This window comes from Solanum dulcamara, chromosome 5 (assembly GCF_947179165.1).
Source record: "Solanum dulcamara chromosome 5, daSolDulc1.2, whole genome shotgun sequence".
Lineage (NCBI taxonomy): Eukaryota > Viridiplantae > Streptophyta > Magnoliopsida > Solanales > Solanaceae > Solanum > Solanum dulcamara.
The window spans coordinates 11,607,576-11,633,740 of record NC_077241.1 but is presented as its reverse complement, the minus strand read 5'-3'; the positions used below and the strand labels follow the sequence as shown (position 1 = coordinate 11,633,740).

The 26,165-nt window shown below is 35.1% G+C and overlaps 1 protein-coding gene across 1 annotated transcript in view; it reads right to left on the bottom strand.

Moving 5' to 3' along the window:
- Positions 1-23,417, bottom strand: part of LOC129890466 (probable ascorbate-specific transmembrane electron transporter 1) — a 30,594-nt gene extending 7,177 nt beyond the window's left edge. The window contains exon 1 of the mRNA XM_055966015.1: positions 23,232-23,417. Coding sequence (XP_055821990.1) covers positions 23,232-23,417 — 186 coding nt within the window. The remainder of the gene's footprint in view (positions 1-23,231) is intronic.
- Between the last annotated feature and the right edge of the window lie 2,748 nt (positions 23,418-26,165).

The following is a 26,165-nucleotide window of genomic DNA, read 5'->3' as shown; positions in this document are numbered from 1 at the left end:
ACTTGTTCATGCATATCTCACATACTTAGTACCTTTTATGTACTAAAGCATAATTTTCCTACATTGTCTCATAATGTAGGGGCGGACATCGACCATCTTCTTCGTGGCTAGAGTTGCTTTAGATATCATAGAGTTGGTGAGTCCTCATTCTATTGAGGACATGAATTTCATTTTCGTTGTTTACTTGACTTTTATTCTATTATTTTGAATGAGCTAGGGGTTTGTCTTAAGCCTCCATCAAAGACTAGACTAGAGTCATGTTTAGACGGTGTGCTAATATAGTCCATTCAGACGTCGATTGAGTATTTCTATCCCTTATACCCATCCTCTTAAGGTTCAGTAAGAATTGAACTGTTTTTGATGAATTCTTTCAATTCTTGATAATTAGGGATCTTTTCAGAGTTGGTATTTGAGGTTAAAGCTCTGGTAGAGTGTTCGGGTGATATTTTCCTCCTTTGAGGTAGGTTTGGCAATCGTTCTTTGAGACTGGATTGGATAATTAATCATTCTTATGTCATAGGCCTTAAGATGAAACTGTAATATAAATTGGGATTATTGATTATATTGTGATGCTCGTATGGGGGCTTGAGTATATTGTGTTGCTCATATGGGGACTTATTTGTACAGTTTAGCCCATGTGGGTCCTTATTTGTTATTCTATGTATTTTGGAAGCATGTGACTCATAAATTGCCCGTGAGAAAGGTTTTAACACTATTTGACTTGTAATGCCCGAATGAGGAGTTAAGTTGGGGTTTGGATCAAATTTTGAGTAAATAAAAAGCTTTCCAAATAGGTGAAAACTTATTTCAAATGAACTCTTTTCCACTATTTTCATATAAAGGCGTATATCATGATTTGGTCAAGTTTTGAGAACTTTGAACTTTTTGATACATGTTGAGTTGATTGTTTCTTCCATCTTATATGTGTTGTGATGCATTTATTCTTATTCATCATATCATGGTTCTTAGAAAGTTGAGAAATGTAGAAATTCTTTTTAAGAAAGAAAATAAGACACCTTTGTATATCCTTGACCATGAGTTAGGTGGCAAATACATGAGATATTGAGATTTTGATTTGGTATATAGACTGCGAGTCCCCCATTGGTCCTTGTGTGAAAGCCTTAGCTCTACAGGTTGTGAAACAAAATTGATTCCACCATGCCACCACATTACTGCATTATCATATTACATTCCATTGATCTTTGAGTTATTTGACTTGTCTGATGATATGTGGGACTGTTCTGATCATATGTGTTTACTTTACTCACATTGTTCTTTATAAATTGGCAGCATTGATGTCAAAGTGAGACTTTTTTGTATGTAGGTAGAACATTCCTTTGTTTATTTAATAAGTTTGATTAATTCCTTATTCTCAGTCGGTCAAACCTACTGAGAACATGTGAATTATACTCACCCTTACTTCTGTGTTATTTTTTATGCAAATTTTAGTCAAGTTATCGCTCATGATGTTGATCATATCTAGCTTTCAAGATTCACGTTTGGAGTGGTTGTGATATCCTGTGTTCTGGATCACCATCAGTTCCATCTACTATTTCAATCATTATTTCTATTCGGAGATTTGTGATGTACTTCATACTCCAAAATTTTATTAGATGTTTTTATACTTATGATACCAGATTATGGAAAATTCTTTGTTATACTTCTTTTCTTTTCATTTGTGGTCTGACTTCCCCTTTAAGAGTCTCATATGTGATTTACTATTTGGCTTGCATAGACTGGATTTTGGTATGTATGCCATTATGATCTTGGTTTTTGGATTGTGACAAATTTGTAGTAGAGCACTGGGTTCACCGGTCTCATAAGTTAAAAAGCAGGGTGTCTAGTAAAGTCTTGCAGATTAGTACATAAATACCTGTACTTATCTTTGAAAGGATAAAAGATAATTAATAGGAGAAATTCCTTTTGTTTATTCCTTTCATGCAAGTTATTCATATCAAGTGTCATAAACCTCAAATCTATTCTTTCCATGATAGAGGTAATGGCCAGGTTTAAGAAGGAGCTCTTGCTAGAGGATGATACATTGAGGCCCCACTCGAGCTTGATTATGAGTATGAGGATGTAAAGAAGCAGATTGAAGAGAGGGGAAAATGGTAGCTTAGACTCTAAGTGTTGGATTTCAAATTTTGGGTATTTAATTAGCCCTGCTTATCATTCCTCCAAGATTCGTGACTCTACCAATTTCTTCTACTATTGTTATGTCTTCTTTGGAGCAAAAGAATTTTGAGAGATTCGTCAAGAGTATTGCCTCCCAAGTTTAATGAGATGACAACTGAGGAGGCTTATGACTTTTTGATCGATTGACAGGATTGGTTGTTCAATCCGAGTATTTTGGATAAACATAGAGTGTCTTACATCTCTTTTTAGTTTACAAGAGTGGCTAAGGAATGGTAGAGTTTTGTACTTACTTATAGGCTTGTCAATTCTCCTATGATGAGTTGGAAACAATTTACTAAGGTGTATCTTGAGAGGTTTATGCCATATAGTCTTCGTGATTAGCGCAGGGAAGAGTTTGGTAGATTAGAGTATTATTCTCTATAAGTTTTTGAGTATGAGGCTTATTTTCATGAGTTGCCTCATTTTTTCTTATTGATTATTCCTACTGAGTTCGAGCAAATTCGTAAGTTAGTGAAGGGGTTCGCCAGTTATCTTCAGGAGGCCATATCCTCTCTTTTGTTATCGGGTGGCTCATTTCAGAGTATTATTGACCATGTCAGGATGATAAAGAGTATTTGACATGATAGATAGGGCAACTCCAAGAGGTTCCATTGTCTGGGTGAGTTCATTGGCTATTTATCCAGAGGTAGAGAGTATTCGGGTCCAGGTACCCAGGATTATCAGGGTAGAATAGTATATATGGGGATTCAAAGTATGGATATGCATGTAGATCCAGGTCTGCTCAAATTAGTCATGGTGGTTCTTCAGGTTCAGGAGGATGTATTGGCACTTCTGGTTATCCTCCATGGGGTTTAGGTCTTCAAGGTTGATTTGTTTGTGATGAATTTAGGCATGAGGCAAAGGATTTACCTAGACGTGCTTCTTTTGTTGTTCAGCCTAGGTTACAGGTCGTTTGTGCTACATTGGCCCCAACTGCTCGAGATGTTTCACGAAATATTAGGGGTGGCACCACGAGTGCCAAAGGTAGAGCTCAAGGCAGTGCTTATGGTGGTTCTTAGACTGGTGGTGACCATAGACTATGTTATTCTATACAAGGTAGATATGAGGTAGAGGCCTCCAATTTTGTGATCAACGGTATCATTCTAGTTTGCTACCGCTCTACTTCAGTGTTATTTGATCCCAGGTCTACCTAATCTTATGTTTCGACTTATCTTTCCACGGATGTTGAACTTGTGTGTGAGTACCTTACAGTACCTATTAGTGTCTCTACCCCGGTAGACAATTCCTTAAGGGTGGATAGGGTATATTCGGTGTGTAGTGACATTTTTGGGTAGTAAGACTCAGGCAGACCTGGTTGTTCTTGATATGCTAGACTTTGATGTGATATGGGGTATGAATTGGTTATTTATCTATCATACAATTCTAGATTGTTATGCTAAGACTATGACCTTAGCTTATCAGTTTACCTCGGTTAGTGTGGAAGAGTAATCTACGTTCGTATCCGAAGGGGTTGATATCATTTATTTATGCTCGGCATATGATGGAATGCTTATCTTATTTAGTTTATGTTCATGATCTTACTAGATAGTCATCTCCTTTAGAGACCACGAGAGTAGTGAGAGAGTCCATGAACGTGTTTTCTACCTACTTATCGGGTGTTCCTCCAGACAATGATATTGATTTTGTGATTGATTTAGAGTCGGACATCAATCCCATTTCTATTTCTCCTTATCGGTAGGCTCCATCTGAGTTCAAGGAATAGTTGGAAGATTTGTCGAAGAAAGGGTTTATTCTGCCTAGTGTTTCACATAGGGTGCACCAATCTTATTTATGAAGAAGAAAGATGGTACTATGAGGATGTGTATCAACTATCCAAAGTTGAACAAGGTTACGATCAAGAATAAGTATCCTCTTCCTTGCATTGATGATTTATGTGACCAACTTTAGGGTGCATCACTATTTTTAAGATTGACTTGTGGTCGGACTACTATCAATTGAGATTTCAGGATTCTGATATTGTGAAGACCGACTTCATCACTAGTTATGGGTATTATGAATTTATGATCATGTCTATTGGGCTGAAAAATACCCCGACTGCTTTTATGGAGTTGTTGAACTAGGTGTTTTAACCTAATATGGATTCCTTTGTGATTGTATTTATTGATAATATCTTGGTTTACTCCAAGAATGAGACCGATCATATTCGTCACATGAGGGCAGTACTTTAGAGATTGCGAGAGGAGAATTTGTATGCAAAGTTCTTCAAGTGTGAGTTTTGACTTGAGTTTGTGTCTTTCTTGGGTCATATGGTGACCAAAAATAGAATTATGTCCATCTAACCAAGGTTGCGGTGGTTCTTAATTAGGTGAGACTTACTTCTGCTACTAAGATTTGAAGTTTTATTAGGTTAGCAGGCTATTATCATTAGTTTATTTAGAATTTCTCTTCCATCACAACTCCATTGACTAAGTTGACTCAGAAGACCGTGGTGTTTCAATAGGCCGATAAGTATGAGGAGAGCTTTCAAAATCTTAAGGAGTTATTAACTTCGGCACCTATTTTAGAATTACACGAGAAAGGTATTGCATTTATTATATTATGTAATGCTTTGAGTGTTGGTTTGGGTAGTGAGTTGATGCAAATGGGGAGAGTCATATCCTATGCTTCTCAACAACTGTAGGCACATAAGAAGAACTACCCTAATCATGATTTAGAGTTAGTAGTGATGGTTTTTATTTTGAAGTTGCTGAGGTACTATATCTTTGGAGTACATTGTGAGGTCTTTACTGACCATCGTACGCTTAACTATATCTTTTCTCAGTTTAACCTATACATGAGGTAGTATAGGTGGTTAGAATTGTTGAAGGATTGTGACATCACCATTCTTTATCATCTGGAAAAGGCAAATATGGTGAAAGATACTTTTAGACGAAAAACACCTAGTATGAGTAGCTTAGACTTTCTTAAGGTGTAGGAGACAGATGCTTAGAGACGTAAAACACCTAGGATAAGTAGCTTAGACTTTCTTAAGGCGTAGGAGAGACCATTAGCATTGGATGTTCATTCATTGGCTAGAATGTTAGTTTGACGTTATATTTCCAGCACCTCATGATATTTTGGCCTTTGTAGAGGCTAGGACTATTTTGACGGATAAGATTCATGCCCGCCAGTTTGATAATAACAAGTTGAGAATGATTTGGAAGAAAGTGTTAAAATGTGAAGCTAAGTCAGCTTCCCTTGATCTTGAGGGAGTTTTGAGGATTAGTGGTCGTATTTATGTGCCAATAATTGGTGATTGGGTGCATATGATATTGGAGGAGGCTCATTATTCAAAGTATACTATACTTCAAGAGGCTACAAAAATGTTTCAGAACTCAAAAAAATACTATCAGTGGTGTGGTATGAAGAGGGACATTGTGAATTTTGTGGCCAACTGTATAAATTACCAGTAAGTGAAGTATGAGCATCAGAGGCCAGGTGGTTCTATGCAAAGGATATCCATTCCCAAATGGAAGTGGGAGCGTATTACTATGGATTTTGTGATTGGATTACTCTTGACTTTAGGTAAGCATGATTTATTTGGGTGATTACGAATTGGTTGACCAAATTAACTCATTTTATTCTGGTGAAGAAGCTATAATGTTGACAGTTGGCTAGAATCTACATCTGTAAGATTGTTCGGTGACATTGGGTGCCCATTTCTATTATGTCTGATAGAGGTATGTAGTTTGCCTCTCATTATTAGAGTTCTATGCACGAACAGATGGGTACCAAGCTTGAGTTGAGTACCATTTTTCATCCTCAGATCGATGGTCAGTCAGAGCGAACTATTAAGGTGCTTAAGTACATGCTTCGAGCTTGTGTCATAGATTTTGGTAGTCATTGGGATGATCCTCACCTTTTACGGAGTTTGCCTATAACAACAACTATCATTCCAACATTCAGATGGCACCGTTTGAGGCTTTTTATGGGAGGAGGTATAGATCTCCAATGGGATGGTTTGATTTTTTTGGAGTACGACCTTGGGGTACTAATTTGTTAACAGAATCAATGGATAGGGTGAGATTGATTCAACAGCGCCTTGTGACTACCTAGAGTAGGCAGAAAAGCTATACATATAAGCGTGTTCATGATGTGTACTTTTCCATTAGTGAAAGAATGTTTCTCAAGGTGTCACCCACTAAGGGTGTGATGAGGGTTGGAAAGAAAGGGAAGCTTAGTTTGAGGTTTATTGGTCATTTTGAGATATTAACGAAGTATGGAGAAGTATCCTATAAATTGGTCTTGCCTTCAAATCTTTTGGCAGTTCATCTCACTTTTCATGTATTAATGCTTAAGTGATACCGACATGATGATTCTCATGTGATTCAGTGAGACTCGGTTGCTTTGGATCAGGATGTGTCCTTTGAAGGGTAGCCTGTGGCTATCTTGGATAGACAGACTAGATAGTTGAGATCAAAGCATACTGTTTCAGAGAAGGTGAAGTCGAGGCACCAGCCTATTGAGAAAGCTCCGTGGGAGATGGATTCTCAGATGCGTCAAAGATGCCCTCAGTTTTTCCCTCCTTCAAGTACCTTACTTTTCTTTTCATTCGAGGATGAACGTGTGTTTTAGTAGTGGATAGTAAAATGTCCCAATACTTTAGAAATTAGTTTTTTTCATGTAAAATGACCATTTTTTCCTATCCCTTAGAAGTTGCATGCTTTGTTTGTGTATTGGAAATAATTTGTTTGATCTCCGATGCGATTGAGAGAGATTTTGGTGATTTTAAGACTTTGTGTGGAATTTTTATGAGATAGTTGACCTTTGTCAACTTTACAAGATCTGAGCATCAGATGGTGATTCCATCAGTTATTTTGCATCTGAAACATTGAGTTTGGTCTAGTAAGGTAATTGGTTAGAGCCCCGAGACCTTAGAGTTTATTTTGAGTATTTAGGCTAAAAGTTGAGTTTTAGGCCTAAGACAGGTTTATGGGAGTTTTTGTCATAAAAATCTTTTCTCATAAATATGACAATTTCATTGGCTTCGAAATATATTTTATGATCAAATTGCACTATTATTTCATATTTATAAGGTTCGGGATGAGTTATGAGGGTCAACACATGTTTTGAAGGGTGCTGGTGCAAGTTGACTGCGGTCAACAAATCCTTTTTGGCTGAAAATAGCCCATATTTCGGGTTTCTTCCTCCTTTTTCTCATTTCCACTATTGTTACACAATTGGAGCTTACAAGAGATGATTTTTGAAGCAATCTTTTAAAAAAATTCGTTGGAGTAAGTCTATTTATCATTTCTAAATCATTTCCTAACGATTTCATCAAAACATTTCAAAATAAAGATTTCAATGTGGGTTTTGAGATTTTTCTCTCAAATTTCAAAATATTAAATTCATGATTTCGAACTCAATTTTAATGGATTTTTAACCATGAACTCTTCTTGATGTGTAGAACCTAATTTTCAACAAAAATTCTAGTTTTACCCTAATTTTCAACAAACTTTTTGGTTCTTAAACCTTGCAATATGGGTGTCGTTGAACTCCTTTTAATTAATTCTTTCCATTCTTGATAGTTAGAGATTATTTTGAAGTCGGTATTTGAGGTTAAATCTTCGGTAGAGTGTTTGGGTGAAGTTTTCGACTTTCGAGGTAGATTTGACTATCTCTCTTTGAGATTGAGATTGGATAATTAATCGTTCTTATGTCCATGTGGGGGCTTATTTGTGCGTTTTATCCCATGTTGGGGCCTTATTTGTTATTCTATGTGTTTTGGAAGCATGTGACTCATGAATTTCTTGTGAGAGAGTCTTGTAATACTAATTGACTTGTAATGCCTGACTGAGGGGTTGAGTTGGGATTTGGATCAAATTTTGAGTAAATGAAACGCTTTCCAAATAGGTAAACACTTATTTTAAATTAACTCTTTTCCACTGTTTTTCATTTGATGTATATCATGATTTAGGGTAGTTTTGAGAACTTTGAACCTTTTGATACATGTTGAGTTGATTGTTGCCTACATCTTATATGTGTTGTGATACATTCATCCTCATTCTTCATATTATGATTCTTGGGAAGTTGAGAAACGTAAAAATTCTTTTTGATAAAGAAAATGAGATGTTTTTTTATATCCTTGACCACGAGCTACGTGGCAAGTTGATGAGATATGGAGATTTTGATTTGGTGTGTGTACTGCGATCCCTCATGGGTCCTTTTTTGAAAGCCTTAACTTAAGAGGGTGTATACGACAGGTTGTGTGACAATCTTGATTCCACCACATCATTGCATTGATCTTTGAGTTATTTGACTTGTCGGATGATATGTGGAACTATTCTAATCATATGTGTTTATTTTACTCGCGTCATCCTTTATAAATTGGAGGCACTGATGTCGGAATGAGACTTTTTTGTATGCAGGTAGAGGTGTTTCTTAGTTTATTTCATTAGTTTGATTAATTCCTTAGTTTGATCAATTTCTTATACTCAGTCGATAAATTTACTGAGCATGTGAATTGTACTCACCCCTACTTTTATTTTATTTTTATGCAAATTTTAGTCAGGGTATCTCTTCTGGGGGTTGATCATATCTAGCTTTCAAGATTCACGTTCAGAGTGGTGGTGAGATCATGTATTTTGGATCACCATCAGTTTCATCCACTATTTTACTCTTTTTATTTCTATTCGGAGACTTGTGATGTATTTCATACTCAAAAGTTGTATTGGATGCTTTTTATACTTATGACATCGGGTTTTGGGAAATTCTTCATTATGCTTCTTTTCTTTTCATTTGTGGCCTACCTTCTCCTTTGAATATATGATTTATTGTTCGTCTTACTCATCAGGTTCGATTTTGGGATGTGTGTCATCATTATCTCGATTTTTGAATCATGACAGCATAACAACTAAACAGTTTTCTAGTAAAAAAATTAAATGAAAAGATAGTGATCTTGTAGTAGTATTTAGGCTGGCACCGGAGAAATTATGTTAACACGGATCAATATCAAATATATATATATAGCCTCATTTATTTTTATTAAGATAAAGACGTCTCAATCTGAATGCGCGTCTCAATATTAAGATTGTGCATTAAGATGACTGCGATTAGCGATATATAATGTTAACTAATGATAGTAATTATTAGTAGTTTATGTAATAATGATTGATAGTGATGATTGCAAATAATGTCTAATGGTAATGATGAATATTGATTTGGTGATTGACGGTAGATGGAGTAGCAACAAGCTATCATCTTTATAGACAAGAGGAAGTTCATGCACAAAGATCAAGGGGAGAATCAAGAATATCTTAAGGCTTCCAAAAGATACTTGAAATCAGGTAAAAAATCACAACTCTCTTTGGAAGAAGCTGACAAAGAAGTGAACTCTCCAACTCATGTTAAGAGTTTTGATAATAATAATAAGGAAGGTAATTATTAAACTGATAAGAATAATGAATTGGTGAAATCGACAAACATGAAGCTTCGCAAATAGTGAATGAATCTACCAAGAAATGGATTGAGGCCTCTTTGGGAAAGTAAGAAAGATTGAAAGGATTAAATAAGTCAGAAAAAGGCTTAGGAACATGGTATTATATATAAAATCAGATGGAAAAGATCACGCATGTTAGAAACATTCTCAAGAATATAATACAATATAGCCAACAAAAGATCAGGTTGGTAATGAAGTGATAGAAGTTGTTTATTGAAAACTTCTTTGTTTCATAGTTATCATCACAAAATAAAAAAGGTCAAAAAGGCTTTGATAACCAGGAGTAAGAGTACATATGCAAAGATACCTTCATTAACAAGAGAAATATCGGAGGCAAAAGACTGACAAAAAGTAACTTCATGATGGAGATATGAATATGAAGTTTTTTACTACAACGTAAATTGAACGAAGAGGAAGCTCAAACTATCTAGAATTCATAATGAGGTATGCACATGGATAGCGACAACATAAGACATGGAAAATGAGGCTCAAAGTTTCTTCTACAAAAATCTATACAAGAAAAAAAATTCTAAAATAAATTTAAAAAATATTTTTTTAAATGAAATTAAGACACCTAAATTAAAACGGCTGAGATATTATTATTATTCTAAACAAAAGCTAAATCTATTATTTTTATTATCTTAAAAAATGATCACATACAAATTTTGCTATGCATTGATTTTTTTATTAGTTGAATGAAATAAAAAGAATTAAAAATAATATTAAAATATCTCAAGTAATTGAAGAGAGTAAAATATATTTTTAGAGGAAATTTATCAAATGCCTATTGGTGGAAGAGGTTAAATGGTGTGGATTTGTTGCAGTGCTTGAAATTTGAAGAATACATCAAAAACCAAATTTCATCTTTTTGTAAGCATATAACAATATATTTTGCGTAATGCAAAATGTTGGACCATTTCAGATACTTTCAGAATATTTAATTATAAGAGAATAAAAATAGTAAAATGGAAATGAAAAAGATAACTATAAAAATAATAATGTGGGTTCATGTAAATCGTCAGAATATAAATGAGGCAATAAAATAGATAGACACGTAAGAAATGATTCTACAATTTCCTAAAATTATTCCATTTTCCTTTTTAAATTTAACGGCACATGGAAATATTGGCAGGCCCAATTTTTTTGACTTCCAAGCCATTGATTTAGTGGCCTTAAAGTCAATCGGCCTTGAATAGGCTGAGGACGATTGTCGGAAAGTACATAACATACAAAATTTGTGAACTAAAGTAAAACTTTTGTGTCTTATATGAAGGAAAATGTTTTTTTTTGGAAAATATTTTTCTGGAAAATATTTTTTGGGAAAATAGGTAGTTTTCGTACTTATAGTGTTTGACAGTAAGAAAAAAATATTGTTCCAAGCATTTACTTATAATCAAATCAAATACTGTGACACGGGACCCAAGATAAATCTATATCATAACTCGAGACCCGACTCTCTACCTCACTCCGAATCTAAGACTCAAGATCCAATATCCGACCGCCAACCTCGACATGAGATTAGATATTTAACCTTGATCCATGTAAGACCCCGAAAGTTGAAAAGTTAAAACAAAGGAAAATGTTGCAGAAAATATTTCTGGTGCCAACAGATCCATCTATGGACCGTACAAGGTCCTACGATCCATAGTAGAAAGGACTCTAAATTGGTAATTTTTATAAGTCTCAGAAGTTTTGAACCAGCCCCACGTATGGTTCATGCAAGGACCTATGGACCATAGGAGGCAACTTAGGATGGGTTCAGAGACTAAGCTTCTAAGAGTTGGCAGGACGAGGAGCCTCTACGGACCGTGTAAGTTTGATCGGTCGAGGATGTCTCATAAGTGAAGATTCAGAGATTTAGAAATTTGGGGATTTGGAGTTGTAGTAGACAAGAATGATTAACGACCCATAGGGTCTTCGATGACCCGTAGACCAGGGTCGTAGTGTCGAAGGGCCAATTCCTATAGCTTCAGTTTTGGGACTGGTTTCTACGAGTGCTTCTGACAGGCCGTAGAGTGACCTACGACATGTAGGAAGGGTCATTAGGGTCACTTAGATAGATTTAATTCAGGGATATTTTATATATTTTTCATTCTTTTAACACCTAATTAACGTCGTTTTGGACTATTTTGGAAGCCCTATATCTACTTAAGCCATTCAAATTTCCCCCGTTCACTCCTATTCTCCTAAAATTTCCTAAGGCACTCAAAAGATTCTCTCTCAAAGTCATCTTTTCCAACAAGCTAGGGTTTCAAAGAAGTGAAGTATTTTTCCAAATTTCAAGGTTAGATTTCCTTTAGGTATGTGAGAATTTCATCCATAGATCCTCTTCCATCCATGGAGTCCCAAGTTAACTCAATTCCTCTTTTATGATTTCCCCCTAAATCCTAGGTTTTCAATGATTTTGTATTGGGTTCATCCAATGATGCTTTTATTCACTCTATATGATCTTATTATGCATGAATGGATCTTAATTGCACATTTTTTATGAAATTTACTTGAACCCATACATTATGCCTATTTTTATTAAATTAAACTATGTTTAAGGACTATGCATGCATCATGAGTTTATGACTACGATTTCAAGGATATTTTTATGGAAATGATCAATTATGATTTTCTATGAAGACAAAGATTGCTTCATTGTAAAGAATGATATCATGAAGGTTTTCTATGATTTTCTATGAATGAGCTTATCATGATTTTGATGCTTAGATATGTATCACTATGAACATGTTATGATATCATAATTTGTCAAGGAACTATTCTTATGATATTCAAGTAATTATGATGAGTTTGGCCTTACAAATTTATTACCAATTTTCTATGACTATGTTATGATTATTCTTGTTGTTGTTGAGAGTTTATCTAGCACCGAGTGGATATTAGGGTGGAGGCTCTCCCGTTAGTAGAGGTCGGATCTCTAGTAGCAATCACCTTGTCCCAAAACTACGTGTCCCCATAAGATTGTCTTAATTGGCCTTAGATAGTGGATCCATCATGGCTCATCTTTATGGTCATTACCTTGATAAGTAGGACAATTTCTCTTTGATGTGGGATGTATGACATCGGAATCCTTTTTGTAGCTCACATCATTTATGTCGGTTAACGATCTCTCACTTATGTTATGATTTAACTATGAATTCCTTATATATTTTGCATTGACCATGTTTTATGCTTCCAATGATGTTTTAAAGGATTTTAACATGTTTTACCTTGGTTATTGCATTATCATATTTTTTTTCATGAATTGCACATTCTCCATACTCAGTATATCCTATAGTATTGAGACATACTTTTGCCTATATTATTTTATAATGTACGCAATGATATTCCTACTCACTCCCATGGCTAGTACAGGTTTCTATTGACATTGTTTGCGTGGTGAGTCATCATGCTTCGAGGTCATGACCATTATGAGTTCTTTATGTCTTTTCTTCAAATTTATTCCAGATTCAGTATCTTTAAAGGATCTAAGGCTTTTCATATGCCTTTTCTATGTTTTTGCTTATGGGATGTTATATTGAGACTAATCTTCCATATTTCTCTTATGTTGATTTTATGTTATCCTAAGTCATACCATGTTATGCTAAGAGGCTTGTTTATGTCTCTCGGGATCTTAATCATCGTGTCACATCTAGGTTCTAGTTTGGGTCATAAAAAATTAGTATCAAAGTCTCAGTTCAAGTGTCTTAGGGTGTCTGACAAAGTCACGTCGAGTAGAGTCTTGTTCATGGACATAAAGCGCACCACATTTATAAATGAGAGGCTATGAGGCATTTAACAAACTTTATTTCTTTCATCACTCTTAAGTTATGCAATAGAATTGAACTCTATAAAGTTTTCCTTCTATCTCTCGTTCTTTGTGTTAGAGAACCATGCCTTCAAGAAGAGCTTACGTGAGAAGAAAATTGAATGTGAATGAAGATAAGGAGCGTCAAGCATCTCAAGCTCCAATTGATACATTGTTCGAGCAAGATACTTATGCCAAATTTAAGTATGCTTTTCAAGTTTGTTTTCAAGCTATGGCGGCACAAGACAACCAAGAGATAGTATCTCCTATAAACCCAAATATGGGTACGACAGCTATAAAAGTTTGTGATTTCATAGAATAAATCCTCCAAAATTTTATAGGTTTAAGTTGGATAAAGATCCACAAGAGCTCATTGAGGGTATTCAAAAGATTATTGATATCATGTGGTGACTCGGATAGAGAAGGCAGATTTGAACACTTATCAATTGAAGGGAGTGGCTCAAGTTTGGTTAAACCAATGAAAGGAGTAGAGAGATATCGATGATGGTCCCTTGGATTAGGGCAAGTTCAAATATGCTTTCCTAGACCGCATCTTTCCCCTTGAGTTGAAGGAGGCAAAAGTGTAAGAGCAAGAGTTTATAAACTTAAGACAAGGCAATATGAGTGAGAGAGAGTATGCTTTGAAGTTCACACAATTGTCCAAGTATGCACTGAATTTGGTGGCAGATTCTAGAGCTCGTATTAGCAGGTTTGTTTTGGGTATTTCAAATATGGTTGTCAAATAATGTAGAACTACAATGTTGATCAAAGATATAGATATCTAAAGGTTAATGACTCATGTCAAATAAATTGAGGAGGAAAAGGCTAGAGAAGCTAAGAGGGCTAGGACCGATAGTGGTGACTTTTCACATTCAAGGTCTAGTAATGGTGGTCTCTCAAAGTTTCGACCAAGGTTCTCCGGTCAGAATTCATCTAGTTCTTTGAATCAAAAATTCAACATGGATAGGGTGTCTAATCCTAAGTTTCAAGGGAGTGCTTTGAGTGGTCAGGCTGTCCCCGCATGTAAGAAGTGTAGGAAGAACCATTGAGATAATTTCTTGGCGAGCTCTGATGCATGTTATGGCTGTGGCAGGATGGGTCACAATGTGATATATAGCCCTTCTCTTGCTAGCCTGGGTAGAAAGGGTCGCCAGACTCAGACTACTTCTTTTGGTCGCCCGGCTCAACATGGTACTTCATCTGGTTTTGGTTGTCAGCTCCAGAATAAGTTTTATGCTCTTTAAACTTGACAGGATTTAGAGGGTTCTCCGAATGAGGTTACTGGTATGTTACAGGTCTTTAAGTTTGATGTTTATGCTTTTTTAGATCCTAGAGAAAATCTTTGTTTTGTGACTCTTACCTTGCTATGAAGTTTGATATCAGTCCCAAAATCTTGTTAGAGTCTTTCTCAGTCTATACTACTATTGGTGATTAAGTCTTAGCTAAGTGGGTGTACAAAAATTGTCTGGTCTCATTTTTTTTATAAAATCACCTTGCTGATCTTGTAGAGTTAGATATGAGTGACTTTGATGTTATTCTTGATATGGATTGTCTTCATGCATGTTATGCCTCTAGTGACTGTAGAACCCGAGTGGTCAAGTTTCAATTCCCTAATGAACCAGTCATAGAGTGGAAGGGTAGTAATTCTATTTTTAAGAGTCAGTTTATAGCGTGCCTTAAAGCTTAGAAGATGATTTCTAAAGGTTGCATCTATCATTTAGTATAGAATAGGGATACAAATTTTGAAACCCATACTCTTGAGTCAGTTTCTATTGTGAATGAGTTTACGAAAGTATTTCCTGATGATATTCCTAGTAGTCCTCCCGAAAGAGAAATATACTTTGGTATTGATCTTCTTTCAGATACTTAGTCTATATCTATTCTTCCTTATAGAATGACTCTGACAGAACTGAAGAAGTTGAAGGATCGGTTAAATAATCTCTTGGATAAAGATTTCATTAGACCGAGTATATCTCCATAGGGTGCTCCAATTTTTTTTGTTCGAAACAAGAATGGTTACCTTCGGATATGCATATATTAGCTCTTTTTTTTTGCGGGAATAGACCCTACACGAGGCTTCCACCTCTCGTGCACAGCCAGGGTTAAGCAGCACCCCAAGTCTTATTATACATAAAGTAAAAGATACAAGGAGGGGGACATAAAACCTTACCTCCAAACCTAAGTTGGTTCGCAAGTCGGCTAACCTACTAAGGTTGGCTAACTCATCCCCGATACAAAAAGGTGCTATCTACTAACTAGAAAAAGATAAACCAATGAGAGGACTCCTCTCGGTACACTTTGACTAAGAAAAAAACGTAAATGAGGGAGACTCTTCCTTTCCATGAGAATACAATAAAGTAGCCTACACTAGTCCTATTCAAATAAGCTACATATCAACATAGCTAGTATGACGAAGAGCAAGTATACGAAACTTCTATTTTACATGGATCGAGAAAATTCTTTTCATCTTTGTATATATTAGCTCATTTGAGTGTACATTTGGTTGATTTCGAGGATAGTGGTGTTGTTGTACAAAATGGATCTGAATCGTCTCTTATGTCGGATATGAAGGCAAAGCAAAATAGTGATCCAACTTTGGTTAAATTGAAGAAAGTGGTTTCTTAAAAATCCATTGAGGCTTTCTCCCAAGTAGGAGATAGTGTGCTTCATTACCAAGGTCGATTATCTATTTTCGATGTTGATGGCTTGAAGGAAATGATATTCTGCGAAGCGCATAGTTCTTGTTATTCTATTCACCAGAGATCTACCAAGATTTATCGTGATTTGATGGAAGTTTATTGGTGTAATGGCATGAAAAAGGATATTGCAGAATTTGTGGCTAAATGTCCTAATTGTCAAGAAGTGAAGGTTAAGCATCAAAAATGGGGAGGTTTGACTCAAGACATTAATATTTCTACTTGAAATTGGAAAGATTTGAATATGGATTTCATTATGAGTTTACTCATACTGATAGGCAACATGACTCAATTTGGGTTATTGTGGACTGAATGACTAAGTCGGCATATTTTCTTTCTGTTAAGACTTCTTATTCAGCTAAGGATTATGCCAGAATCTACATTAGAGAGGTGGTTAAGCTTCATGGTGTCCCATTGTCTATCATTTAAGACTGAGGTACTCAGTTTACTTCTTAGTTTTGAAGATTGTTTGAAAAAGGTCTTGGTACTAAAGTTAATCTTAGTATAACTTTTCACCCTCAGACTGATGGTCATGCCAAGCTGCCTATTCAAACCTTGGAGGATATATTGAGAGCTTGTGTGATAGACTCCAATGGTAATTGAGATGACCATTTTTGGTTGATTGAGTTTGCCTAGAATAGTAGCTACTTTTCAAGTATTCAAATGGCTCCATTCAAGGCTCTCTATGGTAGGAGATGTAGATGTCTTATTGGGTGGTTTGAGGTTGATGAGGTCATTTTGATAGAGTCTGAGTTAGTTTGTGAAGTTATGGGGAAGTTTGACTCATTATAGAAAGATTGAATACTGCCCAAAGCTTACAGAAATCCTATTTGGATGTAACGAGAAGAGAACTTGAATTTGAAGTTAATGATTGAGTTTACTTGAAAATATTGCCTATGAAGGGTGTGATGCATTTTGGTAAGAGGGAGAAGTTTAGTCCCTAACTTATAGTCCCATATAAGATTTTGAGGTATTTCGACAAAGTGGATTATGAGTTGGATTTTCCTTCAGAATTGACATTGGTGCATCCAGTGTTTTATGTCTCTTTGTTGAAGAAATGCATTGGTGATCCTGCTTCCATTGTGCCATTGGAGAGTGTTGGTGTGAAGAAAAGTCTCTCTTGTGAAAAGGTTTTGGTTGAGATTTTAGATCGTCAAGTCCGAAATTTAAGAAATAAAGAATTTGCTTCCGTGAAAGTTCTTTGGAGGAATCAATTAGTTGAGGGTGCTACTTGGGAGGCCGAAGCCCTTATGATGTCTGATTTTCCTCATCTATTTCCCTCTTTGTTGATTTATTAGTTCCTCATGTTTACTTTATTGGATTCATGCATCTTAGTTATTCTCATGTTTCCATATGCATACATGTTCATGAAATTGGTTTTAAAGTCATATTTTAGCTTGGGGTTGATTACTCCTTGGTTTTATACATTTTTGATGTGCTTTGCATTCATGTTAGGTGGTTAGATCTCTTTCTCTTTTCTATTTATGCTAAATTGAGTCTCATTCGAGGAGAAATGTTTATAAGGAGGAGGTGTTATAAGACCCCGGAAGTTGGAAAGTTGAAATACAGGAAAATATTGCAGAAAATGTTTCTGGTGCTAGTATAGACAGACTGTACAAGGTCATACAATCAATAGAGGGGGGTTTATGAAGGACTCTGAATTGGGAATGTTTACAAGTCTCAAAAGTTTTGAACGAGCCCACTTACTGTCCGTAGAAGGACCCATGACCATAAAACGCAATTGTAGGATGGATTCAGAGACTAAGTTTCTCAGAATTGGCAGGACGAAGAGTCCATACGAACATAGCAAGTTTGACATATCGTAGGATGGCTCGTAGGTAAAGATTCAAAGATTCAGAAAGTTGGGAATTTGGAGTTGTATAAGACGATCATACTTGATGACCTGTAGACCACGGTCGTAGGGTAGAAGGGCCAATTCCAGTAGCTTCAGTTTTGGAATATGGTTTCTATGAGTGCTTCTAACGTATAGTAGAGTGTCTACAACCGGTAGGAAGGGTCTGTAAGGTTACTTTAGAAGATTTAATTTAGGGATATTTTAGACATTTTCTATTCATTTAATACCTAAGATACATCATTTTGGACTATTTTGGATGATCTATATCTACCCAAACCCTTCAAATTTCCTCCATTCACTCTCATTCTCCTAAAATTTCTTAAGGCACTCAAAGGATTCTCTCTCAAAGTCATCTTCTCCAACAAGCTAGGGTTTCAAAGAAGTCAAGTATCCTTCCAAGTTTTAAGGCTAGATTTCATTGAGGTATGCAGAAATTTCATCCATGGAGTCCAAAGTAAATCATTCCTCTTTTATGATTTCTCCATAAATCCTAGATTCTTAATGATTTTGTATTGAGTTCATCCAATTATGTTTTTATTCACTCTATATGATCTTATTATACATGAATGGACCTTAATTGCATGTTTTTGATGAGTTTTACTTGAATCCGTGCATTATGCCTATTTTCATGAAATTGACTTATGTTTAAGGACTATACATGCATCATGAGTTTATGACTACGATTTCCAGGATGTTTTTATGGAAAAGGTCAATTACGATTTTCTTTGAAGACAAAGATTGCTTCATTGTAAAAAATGCTATTATGAAGGCTTTCCATAGTTTTTTATGAATGATTTTATCATGATTTTAATGCTTAGATAAGTATCACTATGAACATGTATGATATCATAATTTTTCAAGGAGCTATTCTTATGATATTCAAGTAATTATGATGAATTTGGCCTTACAAGTTTATTACCGCTTTTCTATGACTATGTTATGACCATGCTTGTTCTTGTTGAGAGTTTACCTAGCACCGAGTGGATATTAGGGTGGAGGTTCTCTCGCTAGTATATGCCGAGTCTCTAGTAGCAATCCCATTGTCCCAGAACTACGTGCCCCTAGAGGATTACCTGGATTGTCCTTAGCTAGTGGCTCCACAATGGCTCATGTTTATGGTCCTTATTTTGGCAAGTAGGACAATCTATTTTTGATTTCAGAGGTATGACACCAAACTCCATGTTATATATCACATGATTTATGTCGGTTAACGGTTTCTCTCACCTATGTTATGATATAACTATGACCTCCTGATATATTTTGCATTGACCATGTTTTATGCTTCCAATAACGTTTTATAACATGTTTTAACTTGATCTTTATATTATTATGTTTTTAGTCATGCATTGCACATTCTCCATACTTAGTACATCCTGTAGTACTGACGCATACTTTTGCCTATATCATTTTATAATATAGGTCATGATGCTCCTACTCACTTCCATTGCTAGTATAGGTTTTCTATCGATGTTGCTTGAATCGTGAATCATCATGCTTTGAGGACACAACCATTATGAGTTCTTGATGTCTTTTCTTCAAACTTATTCTAGTTTCAGCTTCTTTGCGGTGAGATAGGGATTATCATATGTCCTGTCTATGTTAGTAGAGGCAATGTTGGATTAGTATGTTTTTGCTTATCGGATGTTATGTTTAGATTTTCTTTATATTGAGATCCCTATTTTGAGACTTATCTTCCACATTTCTCTTACGTTGATTTTATGTTATTCTAAGTCATGCCATGTTATTCTAAGAAGCTTGTTTAGGATCTCTCGGGATCCTATTTTCTGTGTCATGTCTAGGGTCTAGCTTGGGTCGTGACAACCCAAGACTTGACTCCCAATCCTGACATGATTCGAGTACTAACTCCTAACAAAGATCCCTGATCCGGAATTGGGACTTAATTTAGACCTAAGACACAGACTCGTAACACCCGACTCTCCATCTCGACACACGACATGCAATCTCGACTCAAAATTCAATTCTCGACCTCGACACTGACTTAGGACTCAACCTTGACATGAGTTCGGTTTGGGATTGTAAGATGGGTTTTGAGTTAGACTTGGGTTTAGGGTCGAGGGTAGGAGTGGGGGTGAGGTTGAAAGAGAGTTTTGGAAAATATTTGTCTTACTTTATAAAAAGGAAGTCATTTCCCTTAAATTTGAGAAAAATAAGTCTATTTGAAAATCATTTAAATTAACCAAACTTGAGAAAATCAAAAATCATTATCTTTTCTCATGTTTGATAAAATAAGTCTATTTGAAAATCATTTAAACCAACCAAACTTGAGAAAATCAAAAATCATTATCTTTTCTCATGTTTGATAAAATAAGTCTATTTGAAAATCATTTAAACCAACCAAACTTGAGAAAATCAAAAATTATTATATTTTCTCATGTTTGATTGGCTTAATTTTTTTAGAAATTTTTTTCAAATCAACTTATTTTTCTCAAATTTAAGAAAAATGACTTACCTCCAAAAAAATAAGGAAAACTTTTTTCAAAACTTTATTCAACTTTAAACCTCAACTTTTCACCCTAACTCAAGTCTCAAATGCCGATTTCCTATGCTAATCTGAAATTCTACTCATAATTCTCAATTTCGGACTTGACTTCCGACCTCGATTTAAGATCCAACTCTTGAGTTTTAGGTCAAGTCAGAATTGTATCCCAGTTTAGATATCAAGTACCAGATCATAATTTGAAGAAGGATTCATAGTTGGTTGTTGGGGTCGTGTACCAAGTTAGATGTCAGGTGGAGTTCCAAGATGTGTGTCAGAGTTAGGTATTGAGTCAAGAGTCAATTTCGGTTCCCATATCAAGTGTCGAGTTGTGTGTCGGATCAATCGTCGAGGTTGGAAGGAGGAATCAGATCCCAATTTGAAAATCGAGTCCCGGATTAAGTGTTTGAGTTGGGTACTAATTCAAAAGTTGGATCCGATTCAAGAATAGAGGTTGGATCTCGATTTGAAAGTCGGGTCTTGAATCAGAAGTAAGGTTCGGATCTCGGATTGAATGTTGGGGTTGGATCTCATCCGAAAGTCGCGTCACAAATTGGGTGTTGGGTCCTAGTTGAAAAGTTGGATCCTAAGTCAGATTCAAGGTCGAGTCCCATTTTGAACGTCGAGTCCTGGATTTGAAGTCGGGATCGAGTTCAAATCCGTTATTTGGATCTAGCCCCTGTTCAGAAGTTAGGTGCCCCATCAGGTGTCAAGGTCGGGTCTTATTTGGGTGTCGGATATTGGGTCGGGGTCGGGTTCCAGGCAAAGGTTCAGGATTGTAATTGGGTCATAAATTAGTCATTCGGGTCGAGTTTTAGGATCGAGTCCCAAATTAGTCATCAGATTCGAATATCGGTGTTGGGGTCATGGTCCTTATCTATTTCAGTTCGAATTTTAGATCTCGAATCAGGTGTATGGGTTGGATCCTGGATCAGTTGTCTGGATCGTGTCCATATTTGAGTGCCGAGGTCATTGTTGGGTCTTAGTTCGGATGTTGAATCCCGAATCAGGAGTTGGGTCTGGTTCTAGGTCAGATTCCGGATAGATCATTGGGGTCGTGTTCTGATTTTGGTGTCAAGGTCGGGCTGGGTCAAGTCCCAGTTCAAATCTCAGGTTTCAGGTCGGGATTTGGGGTCAAGTCCTGGGTCGGATCTCAGATCGACCGTCGGGATCGTGTTCTGATTTGGGTATCGAGATCGGGTCCCAAATTAAATATTGAGTCATGGGTTGGATGTCGGGATCAGATCTCGGATTGGTTATCAAGGTCGTGTCCTAGTTCGGGTATTGGAGTCGGATACTGGATTGGTTATCGGGGTTGGTTTTTTGGTTAGAAACTATTTTTTTCTAAAAAGTATTTTTTACTCTCTAGCCAATAATAAAAGATAATTTCTGGAAAGTATTTTTCCACTAACCAACTAAAATAAAAAAATAAGTTAGAAACTAACTTGTTTCCAAGAAAAATATTTTTCATGTAAAACAATTTCCTTCATACCAAACACACCCGATCATTTTGGTTTATTTAGACTTTTTTTCCTATTATTTAAGTTCCGGACTCACTAAAGTTCAAATCATTTACAGAACTGCCTCTACTGGAAAGGAAGATTTTTAACATGGATTATAAGTACTTGCCCAACTTCGAGGATTAAAGCCAAAAAGATCAGCTGATAAAGATAAAAAAGACGAACCTAATGGAATCAAGAAGAATCAGAACTCATTGGATACTGGGAACTGTTAATATATATAGAGAGAGAGATATTCAATGTTGCATCATTGTACAACAGATAAATGTTAGGACTTATCTATTATTAGTTTTGTATAGAACATTGATTGAGTTAGAATTTTTTTCGAGTACTTCCTCCATATTAGGCATAGCTTAACTTATTTTAGCAAGTTCATATTTTGAACATGATGAAATATCTTCTTCTTTGTTTTGATTATTAATAAAAAAAAAAAAACATAAGCCATTAGGCCTTGGCCTATAGTGGTATATTCATTTTATTTTTAAATTTGGATATGTTTGTTTTGTTCACTCTATCTTTAATCAAGTTTGATTCCTTCTTTTATCCTTCTTTCACTAATTTTTTGTTAATAAAATTTGGCTAACGACAAAAAGAGGCAGGCCTAAATAATAAACTAAACACACAAAACTTTAAAAAATAAAAATTCACTCCACGTTGAGCACTAAAACTCAACAAAAGCAGCTGACAAATTCACGTCTAACTCTTTCAAAAAACCTTCTTTCTCTACATATATTCTAGTTTAAGTACAATACTAAAAAGTATATTTCATCTTATGTCGCACTTCTTTTTAAAGTTATCTGTTCCAAAATAATATCTCTTTTATATTTAGAAGCTCTTTTAACTCAAAAAATTTCTATTTAATCCACACTGACACTTTTATGCTACAAAACTTCACGAAATATGTAAGATAGCAAGTTCAAAGGGTACATTTTATTATGTCATGAAAGCCGTTTCTGTTTACCTTAAATTTTGCGTCCCATATAATAAAATGAAATAAAGGACCGGAGGGAGTAAACAACAAAATTTTAAGAATGTAAAATTTGATTGAACACAGAGTTTAAAAACCAAAAATGAATATTTTTGAATTTTATGATCTTAATTATGTATTTAGTCCTTTCAATCTAGTGATCTTAAATTTATATTAAAATTAAAAAACTTACTAAATATGAAAAGATAATCTTTTTCTGATGGACCAAAAAGAAACATAACATATTCATATTGAGACGGAGAGAATAATAATAAAACTAGAAACATTACATTGAAAAGCTTGAGCTTGTTGCTTGAAGTGAAAGAAAGTCCCTCTCTGAAGTGTAGCAGCCAGACCAACAGTAGGGTTGTGATTGCTATGAACAATAAATGTGCAAAAAAGGTCAGAAGCGACGATACTGGCACCCCGGCCGTTCGGTAGCTTGCACGGCTCCTATTATTTCCCTTGTCGGCCATCTCCACTCAAATGTTTTATGGACAGAAAGAGAAAGAATAATTGATTATTCTAAGGATATTACATGATGTAGTTAAATAAGCCCTTTTTATAGAGGTTAGCTAGGCTAATTACAAAATCTCATTAATTATATTTGTCCTTTATAAAAAAATAAATAATAATAATTAACAAAAATTGTGGTTTGTGAACTCTTGCACAAGAGTGGATTCATCTTGTGTGCACTTGAAAGATAGTAATTGCGAATCATTTTAGGTGTTTCAAGAAATAAAAAGAAACAATAATAAATTTAATGAAATCTCACAAGATTTGGAGAAGATAATATGTATGAAGTCTTACTTTTATCTTGTGGAGCTGGAGGCGTTGATTTCGATACAGCTGTGACAGTCAAAGTACATGGTTATGATTCACCAAGTTCAATGTTTAATTAAAATATGCAATTACTAACTCATTATCATACCGTTTAACTTTTATCTACACGTTGTGTATATTACATATACTAATTTGTAACCGATATATTAGATTCTGAATTTCTCGGAGCCGATGCATATGCTAGACTTATTATATCCAACCACTATACACTTTACTTTAGAATAGGACCATCTCAAATCGGTGCATTAGTTCGGACTAATTAAGCTAGATGCGGACCCTCAAGTAACTATTTAGGCGTTCTCTTGATTCTTGATCAAAATATGTAACGACCCATTAAGTCGTTTTGAGAATTAGAATTGTTTATATCATAAAACACTCATTTTATAAATTTTTAATGGATATTTTGGACTATTCGACAACCATGATTATTTAGTTGATGGGTAAATTTAAATAGCTAATTTAATTAATGGGCGAAAGTGATAATTTAGTTAACACCCTATACCACTTATCCTATAATTATTGAAATAGAGTAGAAAGGGATTTGATAATGGTTACCCCACAACGTTGTTGCATTCGTGAGTACTCCTCAATGGAGAAAGAAAAATTGCTTCAGATATCTCACTCTTTAAGGAAATTATTGATTATGAATGTATCATTTTGTTACTATGAAATTATTCTTGTATAAGGAAATTAGGAGAAGTGTGCACCGGTAGTAATCTCCTTGCCTGTTTGAAAATTTAAGAATCAAGAATTATATGCTTAGTTGTAGGGGTATACACCATTATCATTAATTATTTAATTATTGTTTGAGTGGTGGCAAAAAAAAAGAGGAAAAGAAAGGAAAACATAATTGAAATACTTGGGTTTAAGTCTCAGTTTATGATGTTTATAATTTTGTGGGTGGACAAATTAGTTAATGACTATCATTAACTAATGATGACAAATTGACAATGGCACTTGAGGAACAAAATTATTAGAAATTATACATTATCATAGATGGAATCTTTAGATTTGCAGAAAGTAAAAAGGTACAGAATATTGCTACATAGTTAAGGTATTGAGCATATGGTCCGGTTAAGAAAACTTCTCGCGGTTTAGCATATTATACTCTAAATTTTGGTATAATTAGATAGGAAATTAAATATTAAGATATCATATTATACGAATATCATTAGATTAATGTCATTAGGGAAATTGAGAATTAACTCTAGGCTTAAGTTTTAGGGAATTGATTATAAATGTGGGTGATTCGTTAGGGCTAGGTTAAACATATATATAGTATGTATGTCTACGAACTCGTTTACTTACGAATATTGTATAATTGTTAGATTGGGAACACTCTAAGACATTGAAGAAAGGAAAAGCGTTGGTGAATTAGCTTGTGCGACTTCGGTTTTCGGTCGAGGTAGATCTGATTTTATTCTATATCATAGATAGACTCTTAATAACGATTGATAGTCATTGAGTAATGTGTGAAGTTCACTATACATTTAATTATTGTGGTATGGATGGTTGATATGTTATTGTAATTGGTCTGAAATTTCGAGATCGTGAAATCCATAATCTTGAACTTGCCCTATCAAAAAAGGTGTCTTGAATGTAGAAGGCTTGATGAAATATTGTTAATGAAGTGGATTATAATAATAAAGAATCATAAATTAATTATATTTGAATCGGGTGTCATGAGCTGAAATGGTATATTTGGATCGGTGTCATATTCCAACACGGTATATTTGGATCGGATGTCATATTGCGATATGGTATATTTGGATCGGGTGTCATATTCTGGCATGGTATATTTGGATCGGGTATCACATTCTGGCACGAAAATATTAAAGAAAAACAAATTAAAATGACTTAATCCTACCCAATCTCCAATAACTCATTTCCCATAAAGAGCCTGATGTGGAGGTCTGAGTCCTTATAAATGATCTTGATATTGTTGACTGGTTATGAAATTGTTCATTGTATTGTCACTTGATCTTGATCTTGTTGGTTTTCACCTATTAAGTGTTATGGCTGATTTTCCTCCATTACTTTATGCATATTGATTTCTATTTTGAGTCAGCCGATGATACCTACTCAGTACATGTTGCCCTGTACTGACCCCTACTTATATTTTTCTTTATTTTATTTTGTAGAGTGCAGCGAGTGTTCCATCAACTTTGACTCGACCTCAGCTCTAGTCAGTCTCCAGTACATCCTTCTAGCTCGTGTTGGATTCTCTCGGGCATGGCATGATATCCTTAATTTTCGGACACATTAAGTTATTTATTTACTCTGGTGTTTGATATTTTCAGACTCAGTATTTTAGAATTAGATGTCCTTGAAGTGATGACTTTTAGGTTTTGGGAAAACGTACCTAATAGACTTTAGTGATT